We start from the raw sequence: 13706 nt of genomic DNA on the forward strand, positions 1-13706 counted from the left end.
ATGCAAGATACAAAGTATTGTGTAATATACCTTAGAATCTATTTATTATTCATAGATTCATAGATAAGAACAGACTAGCTCAAAAAAAAGAAAGCAAGAACTTCCAACAGGATTTCTGGACAATTCAGACACTTTAACTCTGAAATGCCAACCCTGCAAACCCTGAGCTGCCTGCCTTACCATTGGTACAACTGATTCAGCAGCTTCTGTGTTTTGTCATCTTTAATGATTTTAGTTAACCAAACAATCTGCTCTGTCCATGTGCACAGTTGTTCAGACTTGAGAGCAGTAGATCATAAATAATACCTGCACTAAACATACTAATCTGCTGAATATAAGTGAAACACCTAGGAAACTTATAGGAAATGGGAGGTAGGGAGATAGTCCTATTGTTTACAATGCTTGTTATCTTACAACATCATGTATCCCACATCAGAGGCTGTAGCATCAGACTGTAGGATGTATGGTGCAGAGCTGCTCTTCACCCCACCTGTGTTAGCAGTACCCTTCTGTTAAACCAGAGGCCAATTTAGTTGTCTTGAGATATCTCAGTGACAATGTAGTGGACTAGAATTGTAGACCAGATCTTTGCACTGTATTGTTTGGAGGAGCCTTGAGCTCTGTTTTCTGCTTCTGTATGAGCAGATTTTATATAAAAACTGTTTTACAGACTATGTTCCTTATATCTTAAGTTGAATCTGTTCAATCTTGTCTTCCTATGATGATTCCTTGTTGAGCTAAGTTATCCTAGATCGAGGAGTCATCTAACCACCTGATACTGTTGTCTTACTGTGGCGTATTTAGGTCAAGTGATTACTCAGTTTTCTTTATAAAAAGACTGACAGAGTGAACTCTGTAAGTTTCCAGCTACAGCGCACATCCTCCATCCTTCAGATAATTTCTGTACATCCTCCTTTCTTTTTCTGCATTGTTTTAAAAACATGTATGATGCCTGTATAACAGAGGATCCCACTATAGCAGAGGCTGCACCTTCCTATTCTTGTGTGCTTTTGTCCTCATCATTAGCCAGTTTCTCCTAAGCCCTTTTGCTGCAGTGAAGCATTGTTATCTCACATGAAATTCTTTCATGCTGTGCTTCTTAAACCTTCTGCATTAGGACTTTCCCATGGACGCTTTCATTATTTGTGTATACATCAATGGTTTGCAGATCTGTGACTTTGTATGTGACCTATATTAAAACACATTTTTTACCAAGGGATGTGAATTGCCCTCTTTCACCATCACTGGCCATTCTGTGTTTCTTTGTGTTATCTGCAAATTACTTTAGAAGGTAGTTTGGCTTCTGTACCTAGTAAAAATGTTACTGATGCTGTTACTGACAGTACCACCAGTGCTCTAGTATAGCTTGCATATTAGACTGTTTTCTTCCCAAGGATGGAAAAGCTGTCTTTGTGCTTAGTATTCTGAATCTAGCAAGCTAAAGGCTCTCTATCTTCTGCTGTAACATTCACAAGAAATCATCTCGGTGTGAGTCAACCTTCTCATCCTTTTACAAGAAGCATATCTCCTACCTGCTGAAAGTCCATTCATATATCCAAGGAAACAGGTTACTCATTATGTCACCTATTGAAACTACTTAATGACTCATGCTTCATTTCAGCTCCAGAGAGGTTTAGCAGTGAGAAATTTAGCCTCTTTAAATCCACACTCTAGTTATAGGGTGCAAACATTTAAGCTTTGTTTGGCCTAACTACTTTTGTTCCGTGTTCATGGGTATAAATCTGCACCTTTTATGGGGGGCCGATTGTTAGCTGCCACGAGCAGTGGTACAGAGGGAGCAAAGAGCAAATATCTCACTGCTAGTCATGGATGTCTGCCTCAGTCTTTGAACATGTGGAGGGCCTGTTTTTGGCTGCTGAATCCACTTTCAGCATGCAGCTAAGGATATTTCCCCTGAACTAGGCATTGGCTCAGCTTGGTGGCTGACACAGCAGATGCTATAAGGTGAGAAGAGAGCACCACTGGATTGGTTTAGCACTGTGGCTTGTGCCATCTTATGCTGTGTGAGGTGTTGCTGCTCAAGGAGAGACAGCAGGCATTCCATTCCTGCATTACTGCAGGTTTCATGGTCCTTTATTCTGACCTCTTTAGTTTGTCCAGCAGTTCAGCCTCTGAGAAGTCATTTCTAAACCTACTTATTGTCCCTGTATTACCTTAACTAAAACTATGTCACACAAATGTCATGACAAACCCTTATTTGTAGGATATTGGCATCCAAAGCACTTGGTTGCACTTATTTGGACATACAGCATATATTAAAATGCAGCTTTTCAGCTGAAGAATTTATTTTCAGGTTATTAAAACAGTGAGGGATGACACAAATTAGTACCTTTGAACAAGGACCCACTCTACTGCAGCAGGACTTGGAAAAGAATCAGAGTTTCAAGTCCAGTTCAGGCTCTAGCCAGTAGACCATGTGCGTGTCCAGCTCTGATTATAGAAAATGAACTTGCCTGAGTTTATCTAGGTATCATTGAGGTGTTGTTCATCCAGTTCTTTAGCTTCCAGCACTTAACACCCATCTACGTTCCTGCAATGTTGAGTGAGTTCTTCACAAGTTTGCCTTTTTGTGTTGTCACATGAGACCTCTGAGCCATTCTCTGATTAAAACTGTGACAGATTTGGCTGCTCAGACAGGTGATAAAGGGTTCTCAGATTTCCACAGGAAGAGAGCTTGTGTTGCCAGCCTCCCTCTCTCTTACCTCTGTCACACTGGGTTCAGAGAGGTGGCACATGTGGAAATGCTTGAGTTAAACAGATTCCTGGCTCTGCACTCCTCAGTGATCCAGCAGTTTGCTGGGAGTGTTCCCATGCAGACAAACAGGAAAAGGTACCAATCTCTATATCACTGGAATAAGGTCAGGGGCCAGGATCTAGCAAGTAACAGAGTATACTGCTCTTCCCTCGCACTGTAATTTGGGAAATTCTGGAAACTCAAACAAAGTAAGCAGCTTGCAAACTTGTGGTGATTAGACATAAAACTGAAGTGATAATAAAATCAAGGAAGGAAAAGAAAGCTTTTATTGTTATTACCATCTATTAATATTTCTGTGATTTCTGCCTAAAGCTTAGAACTCTTACATCATCTATTGCATTCAGATAATAACAAGTGGAACTTTCTGAGAATTTTTTGTGTGTTTGTGAACTTGTTAAAATAGTGGAACAGATTTGTGATCTTGTCTATTGCAATTACACACCAGTGCAATTATATGTAACCTTTAGAAAAGACCCCATTTCCTGAAATTCACTGTGTCAGAATCGGGTTTTATTGAAATGTGCACACCACTATTAGGGCAACTATGCTTGACCTGTAGGTGTTTTGTCATAGATCAGTGCATCCCACCATAACATAAACAATGATTTGCATGTGCATGTGTCAAATCTTTTTCATTTAGCTTGTCATATACTGGAATGCTGTGATGGCCTGGCCCAGGATGTCATCAGCACCATAGGGCAAGCATTTGAGCTTCGATTTAAGCAATACTTGCGATGCCCCTCTAAGATACCTACTTTCCATGATAGGTGAGTGTGCTTGCAGAAGACTGCTAAAGGATCTTCTTTAGCTTTCTATTTATTTACTAAAATGTGTGGTGGACAATGTTGCTGGAGACAGACAGGATTTAAACACTTTAAAAAGAGAATTTTGCTGAATTAATGAATTGGGAAGGAGCATAGTAATTTTTAAAGAATAGGCTATATATGAATGTCACAGTGATACTGAAATGACCATGTGTTTTCTGTTGTAGTTAGTAGGCAGAGCTGGATGGCCAAGAATGGATCTTATTTGTGACACTGCCTCATTGTTACTGTCATAGCAGATGTGTCAGTTTAGATGGAATAAATTTAGATGGAGGCTTCCAAAATGACTAGTGATGTTTCACTATTTCTCATATTAGGGTGATGTTTTCAGGAATGTGATGTATTGAACAGAGGTTTAGGCTGCATTGTTCTCTGGAAGATAAAATCTGTCTGTTTGTATACGTCTAAAAGGCTGGGATACAGCAATATAGCATTCTGTTTTCTTTTGTGACATGGATTGCTATATGCTTGCTAACATTAGTATAAATCCCAATTAGCTGGTACCCTCTGTAATCTCTTATATCAGAGTAAAACAGGTGTAAGGTAAATGTAAAATGCTACTATCCTAATCTGGAAGCATGCTGTATTCATATCTATTGACTTTATAGAGTTCTTCTAGATTTATATTTGTGATAGAGCAGGCATAGCTAAAGATAAAGTTTAGAGCTTAGTCAGTCAAACAAGTCAGAATATTACAAGTGCTATTGTAAGGTTAGATAAAATTGTCTGTTAATGAAGTTCATAATGGTCTTTAAAGCTAAGTAAAGCCACCTGTTACTCAGCATAAATAATCTGATCCATTGCAAAGGAGGTGTAGATTAGTTTGTCTAAAGAGAGAAGGTCTGCTGCATGATCCGTCATTGCTTCCTGACTTTAATGGTATTTATGTATATATTTATAATGGAATTGTCCAAATAATATGCAATAGTAATCCCTTGACAGGGAGTCTTAACCTGCTGCAAGTATCTCTAAGTGCTTTGCAAGCAAGGGGCAAACCAAAGCGCTCACTTCCTTACAGGATACAAAGTTTTGAGGACCCGTGGACGGAGGAAGATAATGAGGCAACAGAGCATCCCTATTACAACAACGTCCCACATAAAATACCTCCCCCTGGAGGCTTCCTCGATGCCAGGCTCAAAGCAAGGCTTCCCACTGCTGCAGACATAGCTCAGGTCAGTGCAGTCGCATCTCTGCCCTTCTGCTGATGGACCCAAAATTTTTAAAAGACATGTGTTTTAAGATGGATACATTGGGACCATTTATAGCTCACAGCCCTTCATGTGTGGCCATTTCCTTTTCAATGGGCATTGCAGACCTAGGGGGCAACATATTGGACAGGTTCAGAACAGACTAAAGGATGTGAGTTTCTTATGGTGTTAAAAGATTAACCAGGTTCAAGGAAGAGTAATCCAGTGAGGGTTACTATATTTATGTAAACCATGTCTCCACCAAATACTGCATACTAACTGGCAATGATTGCAGAATCATCTAAACAATCTAGTGCAGTCATTACTAACAGTTCACTATGTTAATAATTCAGCAGCGATCAGTATTCAGGCAGGTTCCTAGGTAGGTTTTCCACTTCATGTTGACCTAAGATTGGCTTGGATATTTCTACCAGCATTCCTGTCAAAAATTTGACTGCAGTATCAATGTAGGCTCCTAAGAGGAGTTTCCAGATCCAGCACAACCCTGTTTAAATCCAGAGGGTCCCTGTCTGTAGACAACATCCTCCCTTCAGTGTCTAAGTGCATCCCCTGATACCAGTGTGAGTCTTTCAGCTCATGCTTTGGAGGATGCTGGGAATGTCTTCTGGTCCCAGGTGTGTTCCTGTGGAATGCTTTTTCCAGGAACAGTTTGTCAAGGCTTGCTATGTGAAGACAAATGTACTAAAAGAGATGATGCATCATTTGGTTTTGTGGGGGTTAATAAAAGCAGGAAGCAGGGAAGTATACATGAAGGTCACCGGTAATATCTTACTCCTACACAAATGTATTTGGGATATATATATATATTCTGACACTATGAAGAATGGGAAAGGAAGAGTGTGAGTACACAGAATACAGCTGGGGAAATTGCCAGAGCCACTCATAATGTATCTCATCATTTTAAAGGCAATTGAAAAAATTTTTTGCACGTGTCCATTCTAGTCTGCAGCAGGAGTGGGAGGAGAGCAAATTTATTATCAGAGCCGTCACTTAGGAGACAGATTCAGTGAAGAATGGCATCATGAGCCTGTTAAACAAGGTGAGTTTTGCTACTTTTAGCTGTAATGCTGTAGGAGATCTTGGGTGGGCAAAGCATGTGAAAGTTTGATGCCTCAAATTCTCAAGGCAATGAACTGCACTTTGTTGATAGGTTCCCTTTGACTGAGTTTTAGTGTTGCTACCAGTGAAAAGCATTCAGTAATTACCTCTGGAAAAATTATTAAATGCACACCTTCATAAAATATTTTCTTTTGCAGAGCAGTTCAAAAATAGAGTAGCCCCAAACTTTCAGCATTCTAACTTTCTATGTCTTATACCCCCATGATGTTTAAAGACAGGCTGCATGGTCTATTCTGTATGACCCACTACAGTATGCAAGATGGAATTTTCAAGCAAAAAGCCTAAAGTGAGAAGTTTGATTTGAAACGTGAAGCAATGCTCTCTGGTCCGCAAATAACAAATAATGTATGATGTTCTTTTTGTTGTTGTCTTTGAATTTCAAGCAAACAACTTCAAAACACGTATGAATTTCACCCCATCCACTGTTGTGCAACAACTTTGCTGTGTTTCTAGGGATACCTTCTTTTCAAATGCCAGAATATATTCTCTGTTTTCAATCAGCGCAGATTTTAGGATTTTATTCCTTCTCCTCCGCTCATGACTCCCCATCTGAATATCATTCTTGAAACTGACAGTTTTTACTTACAAAGGTTTCCTTTCCTTCTGTATAATAGCCTGCCCAAACCCTCATTGAAACACAGTTCTGAATCCATTAATCAAACTTTTTTTCTACTAGATCCTGCAATTATTGACTTTACATTTCTCATTCCAGGGAATTTTAAACCTGTGGTGATGGGGTGTGATATTAATTGGTCATTATACCAACACTGTTCTGTGAAATACAGAAACACAGAAAATAAAGTCTTGCATTTTCCAGGATCTCTGGATGTTTGTAGTATGCCAGAAGGGAAATCAGAAGTGACCCCAACAGCAGAGATGCCAACATATGTAAACACCCAGCATATAAATATGGAAGCTCTACTGGCACTTCAGGCAGATGCTGAAAGTACCTTCAGTGGAACAACAGAGGATCCTGAAGCAAGCAGCCCAGGAAAGGATCTGTTTGACATGAGTGAGTTCCCTTCCTATGCACTTCCTTACTAACAAGTGACCCAATATGTTTGTGCATTAGTTCCATATAAAAAAACCTAAATCTGAATTCTCCAAATTATAGTATTCATGGTGTAATTATGATGAATTTTAGAATTCAAGGTAGTTTCATATCGGACAGACCTAAAATAAAGGTGGCCGCAGATTTGAAGCTATTTTGTATTCTAAGTTAAGATGAGTTGCAGTCTATGTTATCCTTAACATCACAGGCAACTATGTCAGAAGAAAAATAAATCACACAGGGAAGTGAAGGGGAGTGAAGGAGTGAATGGGTGGATTAGCTCCATCCTGTCCTGTGAGTATGTTACTAGGAAGTCAGTGCATATTGCAAAAGCTTTGTGCAACAAGGAATCTAGTGTGGAAATTAAAAGACTGAGCCTGTCTTGCTCTGGATAGGCCTGCTATCCTATCTGTTTCGACTTTGAAGTCAGCTTTTCCTAAGTTAAAATCATAGCCATAGCTGCAGAACAATGTTTTAAGCAACACCATAATTTGATGTTGGTGCTACCAATATGCATTGTTTTCAGCCTTGAGGAGATAATTTACAGGAGATAATGGGGAATGCAGTTTGATGCACAGAAAATTTTCTTTGTTTTTCTACTTTTCCTACCTGAAATAAATTGCTGACACACATTTTATTTTATGCAGTTCACATAATTAAAAGGCAGTGAGACAAAGTAGTTGGCACCTATACGTTACTTGTAAAATAACACATCTACATTTCTGTTATCTCAGTATACATAAAACTGTCTTCCTGGCATGTTTATGCTGGGATATGGCTGTATTTCCACAGCTTAGTGAGATTTTGGATTGAAAGAAAGGGGGAGGGAAGAAAGTTGAGAGAGTATCTGTCCGTGAATGTAGAACTGAGCAAAGCTTACTGTCTGAAATCAGGGATGTTAACTTTGATTTCTAACATGCCATGCCCATAAAAAATGTACATGCCTACTTCTGTTTTATACACATGCTGTTCCTAAAAATAGGGAAAATTGATTTCTCATATTCCAGCCTTCATTAATCTTTATCAACCATTGGATCATGCAGGGAAAAGTAGTATTAGAAGATGTGTCAACTATCCCTAAGTTAGTGGTTTGTCAAGCTAAACGTGTGCTGGTCTTAGTGCAGACTGCAATAGAGTGAAGACACATATAAGCTACTTTTAATAATTAGCTGAGATATCAGTAAGCTGTGACAGCACAGTATTTACCCTATTTCTCTGAGCTAAATTAACCACTCTGTAGCCCCGTGCAAACATGGCTATGTACTTCCCACATCTGAGCAGTCTATTCAGAGCTGGTGTATTGCTTCACAGTACTGCTCCTCAGATGTCCTTTTGTGAGTCTAGTGGGCCCAAAACATCTCTTTTTAATATGTACTAGTGGGCCAGGTGAATGTCTTGCAAGGGAAAGTAGTTTCCAATGGGTCAATACAGCAAGTAATGAAGTGCCCACTGACGTATTTACTATTTCTGTAAGAGTGTTGGGACCTCTAATGACACATCTTTCCATTCCACTCTACAGGAAGTAGCACTGAGTTTAGGATTTAGCTGAGGCTTTAAAGATGCTTCCCTGAGGCTGATTTTAGCTAGGTAAATGACATTAAAGGTGCTAGCCTGTGTCTATTTTGCAAGTTTCTCTTCCTAGATGGAAGCTAGGAGTAAGCTGAGTGGTAAGGGTTGACTGCTCCCTTCTAGACATAGCCTTAGGCTGGAGACTCAGTAATGGATAATTTTTAAATGAATATGTTGTTTGAAGAGACCAGATATGAGTATAATGACATTAGGTACCCACATTATGCAATTTATTTGAAATTGAACTGTCTGACATACCTAGCAAGACTAAAGGAGAGCTTTGCCTCCTACCAGATCATATAAACACAGCTGTTGAAAATAGCCTCTACTGAAATAAAGCCAGTATCTTTCAAAAGCTTCTGCCAAGGTTTCCTCTGATTTTTATTGGTATATTTCTGTGCATAACATACTTAACATATTACACTTCTCAGTCTTAATATAATCCATAAATCACTAAGTCTGTTGGTATATCTTCCCTCATTTTCTTCATAAAGGGAAGTGGCTACAATGCAAAGTAAATCCAGTTTAAAATAACCAGAATATTACCATTTTGTTACATGATGTACCTCTGAATGATCTTGTTCTTGTTTCTGTTTCCATAACCAGAACCATTTGAAGATGCCCTGAAGAATCAAACGTCTGAGGCTGTGTTGAAGAAATCCACCTCCATGGGATGCACCAGTCCTGTTTTATCCAGAGCAGCTGTCCAGACTGAAGCTGAAGAGCTGAGTACAGAGCCATGGTATCAAGGAGAGATGAGCAGGAAAGAAGCAGAACAGCTGTTAAAGAAGTGTGGAGATTTCCTTGTGAGGAAGAGTACCACAAATCCTGGCTCCTATGTGCTAACTGGCATGCACAATGGACAAGCCAAGCATCTTCTTTTGGTGGACCCAGAAGGAACTGTAAGCACTGACTCCTTACTCATACATGAAGTTTCTGACATTACACATTCTCTCTAAATGTGTTTAATCTTCTTTATACCTTATTCACAACTGATCATAAGTCCTGCCTCATATCTGTAATATGCCATCACACCTCTAATTCTCTCCCTGATGTCTAGCAGAAGACCCACTGCATGATTTCTGCACATTGCAGGGAGCCTTAGGGAGCTGATTCCCAAGCAATATACACTTTGGCCACTGCTATACAGCCTTAGTCAAAAGTGCAGTTAAGACACTTCTTTAGCTTTCCTGCTAAGAAGCTGCTTATGGCTGTGCAAGTTTGGCTAGCCTGCATGCTGGCAATTTCCACATGACACTTCTGTTAGCTGGGATATGGATGAGGCGCTCCATGTTTTCCTGCATGTATACCCAGGAGAGAACTGGAGTAAACATGCTCCATTCCTTTGCTGCACAAGGACTCCCTTAGCTGATGAAGGGACCTTTCCTGCAGCAGGATGGAGAGGGAAAGGGAGCTCCAGTTTTCTGTAGTTGCCCTGTCCTGCTTCTGGAGAGGCTTACTTAGTCTCTTCTGAGAGATTGAAATCATTGTCATGTTTTGACATGTTATGGCTCCTGGTAATTGCAGGTGGGCAACTCCTTTACCTCTGTAAGGTAAAGGACAACTTTAGATAACCAGCCTGAAAAGTAAGTGAGAAACATCCATAAAGGAATTGGTCTGTTGGCATCTGTTTCAGCTGAGAAACCTGTGGCAGAATTATGCCGGTCCTGCAGAGTCTGTACTGCTGTGGTGAGGAATGCCTGTGGTACTTGTTTAAATTAATTACATTTCCCACATGAAGCCAGTCAAAGAATGGTTTCGCACATTTTAGGTGCCAATGGCCTAGTCTTGGGCTTGATGGGGACACCAGCCTGAGAAGTTTTGTGACTCCTGCAACAAGGTCCCCTATTTCTCCCTCCAACATAAACCCACAGACAGCTGTTAAAGGCTACTGCAAGGAAAACACTGCTGTGTGACATGGCAAGTGGGGGGATGCTGTGTCCTGCTGGGAGCTCTGCTGCACTGTGAACTGGCAGGGAGTACTCAGGTCCTGTGATGACTTCCAGGATATTCTGGGATGACTGCTGAAAAGGTTGGAGGCTCCCCTCCCATCTTTTCTGCACTCCCTGTAGAGCAGATCTAATTTGCTGACTTCCTTGAGTAGGGATCTTGCACTTATACCCTCCCTCAGCCTGTTTGTGACGTGCCACCATGGCCAAAATAGCTCTGAAATGCCTCACTCAGGAGGCACTGCTTGAGAACAAAAGCATTTCTGTGACTGTAGCTATTTCCATGATTATTCTTAAAAACTGATTCACACAAATGGTTCCTGAAAATCCACTTCACACACATTACACATGACATGTTACAGCCCTTCAGGGTGTGTTTTCAGAGCAGTGCCTGAACTGTCCAGTTGCTTTTGCTCTGATCCAAAAAGTCCCCCCCAAATCCCAAAACTAAACAAACAAACAAAAAAGGAAAAAAGAGTTACCTAGTTTAGGTAAGGGATGCTTAAAATGTGGAGGACTGCAGGATTCTTTTCTGGATTTAGACTTAGGACTTGAACTCTAGTGCTGGGAGAGCATCTTACTTCTGGTAAGAAAATCTCAGAATATAGATAAGGAAAATTACTGCTTTTTTAAAGATATCTTTTAATTTTGAAAATTTAGCTTTGAATTTACAGAAACCGAAGTTTCAAACCAGTGTGTTTCAGAAAAGGGCAGAGCTTGTTGGTTTCCTTCAGTGACACAACTACATGCAGTCCAAGCAGATAGCATCATCTGCCATCCAAGTTCTTTGTTTCTTTTTCTCACCTTGTGACATTGTGTGTTAAGTTTCTAGCAATTTTTCCAGAACTTAATGTTGAAGACTGAAGTATTTCAAGAGAGGTGCACACCACAGCATAAACTGGTTTTGGAAAGTTTTAACAAAAGTTATTCTCTCTTCCTGAGAAAAGTTCAAGGAGGATAGATGACATGTTTTTCTCAGAGGAGCGCTCACAGGCATTTGCTTGAGGAGCATACAGCCAGCCCAATATAAAGCTTTATTGCAACATGATATTTGCTTGACTGGGCCTGTGCTCTGCCTGTGGAAGCTGTATGCCTAATTTGTTTTAAACATAGGAAGGAAATGTTTTCTGAACACGTGGTTAAATAATCAAAGATTGTTTTGTAACATAGATTAGTTTTTGGCATCTCCTGGTAATTTTGACTGGTTTGTCTTGCAATATCAGTTTACTTTTATCATGGGTGTAGTAATGTGTATTAGCAGGATGCTAGTACAGAGGGCTGGTAAGTGGGTTAGAAAAATTATGTTCCCTGCCTTGAAGTGTTTCAGTTCCAAAGGCACAGAGGTATACTGTGCAGGACAGGGTGAACCCAAGCCAAGCACATGTGGTGGCTGGAACACTTTCAGGGAAGGCAATTTTTGAGTACCTGAAGAAGGTCTTTGTTAAGGAATGCAAAAAGATGCTAAGGTGCACAGAGAAGTTGAGTTCTGGCATATCTGGAGGGACAGCTCTTTCTAATGAAAAAGCTGCAAACACTTAAAAGAACCAGGTGATCTCTTGAGGAAGAAAAATTGATCTAAAAACCTGACCTACAGTGAAACAAAATGTTGTACAGAAAGTTTTCAAGCAGACCTATTCAGGACTAGTAATAATAGTAGACTAGCCCATGGGTAACATGCAAAATGTCTGTTTGGCAAGAATAGAGGCAGTAAGAGACAAAACAGAAGCCAAACTGGGTAAATGCCAAATTTCCACCAATTTTGATGGGAAAGGGATCAGTCTCTGAAACATGATTGTGTCATTTTAGACAATTTTAGTGTGAAGTTAAGGGAAAAATTACTTCAATCTATGTTCTTGCATCCTTTTTTTGAAGGTTCGTACAAAAGATCGTGTCTTTGACAGCATAAGTCATCTCATCAACTATCATCTTGAGAATAATTTGCCAATAGTTTCTTCTGTGAGTGAACTCTGCCTGCAACAGCCTGCTGAAAGGAAACACTGACTCCAGATAACTGGTTTGGTAACTTGCAAGCTATATCTGGTAGAAATTGCAGATCTCAAAAACCACGTACATTAAAAAAAGAAGCATATTCACATATATTTCACAAGTATGTTTTCTTCAGGTTTAAGAAGCCCCATTTCATATGGTACACTTGAAAATTCTCAATGTGTTAGGTATTCATGAAGTCACAGCAAAAGGTTTTCTTAAAAGTAATTTCAATAAAATCATTCAGATCCTCTAATGTGAATGTTGATAGTGTATATACACATTATATATATAAATACAGTATATATTTATATTTTTCAAGTCAGTCAGTTGACAGTATAGAAATATCTTCCGTGCCATGTGTTTTTACCAGAACAAAAACGACAATTGTGATTGTTCAGATAAAAATAGAATTCAGCAGTCTCAGTTTCTTGAGAATATTAGGAATCTTATTTCCGATTTTACCTAAGAAGCACAACTATGGGGATTACAGCTGGATTATGCGGGTTAAACACAGAAAAAGTCTGAATTCAGCAACTAGTATTCCAACTCAGACATTTAGCATAAAATGTTTTTTAAACGCATTATCCAGTGTCACTGATATAGAGAGGATTTTATCTTTCTGATGTCAAGTTTGAATTCTTGTATGATGCTACTCAAAACATTTGTATCTTGCTTTAACAATGATTTGGTGTGATCTCTCTGTGTACAAGGTGTGTGCTTTGATTTTTCTAATGATATTGTAACAATATACTGTAACTTTAATTTATTAACTTCAGTGCTAAGGTTATTTATAAGTAGTTCTCTGCTTATGGTGAAGATCTAGGTGTCCTTGACTAACAGTCTCAAATGAGATGTTACATACGGATTAGACAAGTTCAAATAACTTGTGTTTAATAGGCTTAATACAAGGTGTACATGATTGTTCACAGACATATCTGAAAAATCTTTTCGTCTTATAAACAGTGAAAACTATCATGACTCAGTGGTCAGTTTTGCAGATGATGCCACTTGCATTTACCTACCAAAGCATAACTTCATTTTGGCCTTCAGCAAGTGATAGGTATTTGAAAAAAAATGTTTTTCTCTAAATACCAAGTGTTAAAAATACACATACACTAAAGATAACGTGCAGGGAAATTCCGCGCGGGGAAGCAAGCAGCCGACACAGTGTGAGTGATAAAGCAAGCTCCAACTTTATTGTTAGTTCGGTTCTTCTTTTAT

The 13706-nt window shown here is 39.4% G+C and overlaps 1 protein-coding gene across 1 annotated transcript in view; it reads left to right on the forward strand.

Annotated features, from left to right (window-relative positions):
* SHC3 (SHC (Src homology 2 domain containing) transforming protein 3) overlaps positions 1-12497 on the forward strand; it is a 54689-nt gene extending 42192 nt beyond the window's left edge. Inside the window, exons 7-12 of the mRNA XM_009080766.1 lie at positions 3417-3543; positions 4619-4772; positions 5751-5847; positions 6745-6939; positions 9154-9449; positions 12369-12497. Coding sequence (XP_009079014.1) covers positions 3417-3543; positions 4619-4772; positions 5751-5847; positions 6745-6939; positions 9154-9449; positions 12369-12497 — 998 coding nt within the window. The remainder of the gene's footprint in view (positions 1-3416; positions 3544-4618; positions 4773-5750; positions 5848-6744; positions 6940-9153; positions 9450-12368) is intronic.
* Positions 12498-13706: the final 1209 nt, after the last annotated feature.

Source organism: Acanthisitta chloris, unplaced genomic scaffold (genome assembly GCF_000695815.1).
Source record: "Acanthisitta chloris isolate BGI_N310 unplaced genomic scaffold, ASM69581v1 scaffold19768, whole genome shotgun sequence".
In the NCBI taxonomy this organism is placed as follows: Eukaryota; Metazoa; Chordata; class Aves; order Passeriformes; family Acanthisittidae; genus Acanthisitta; species Acanthisitta chloris.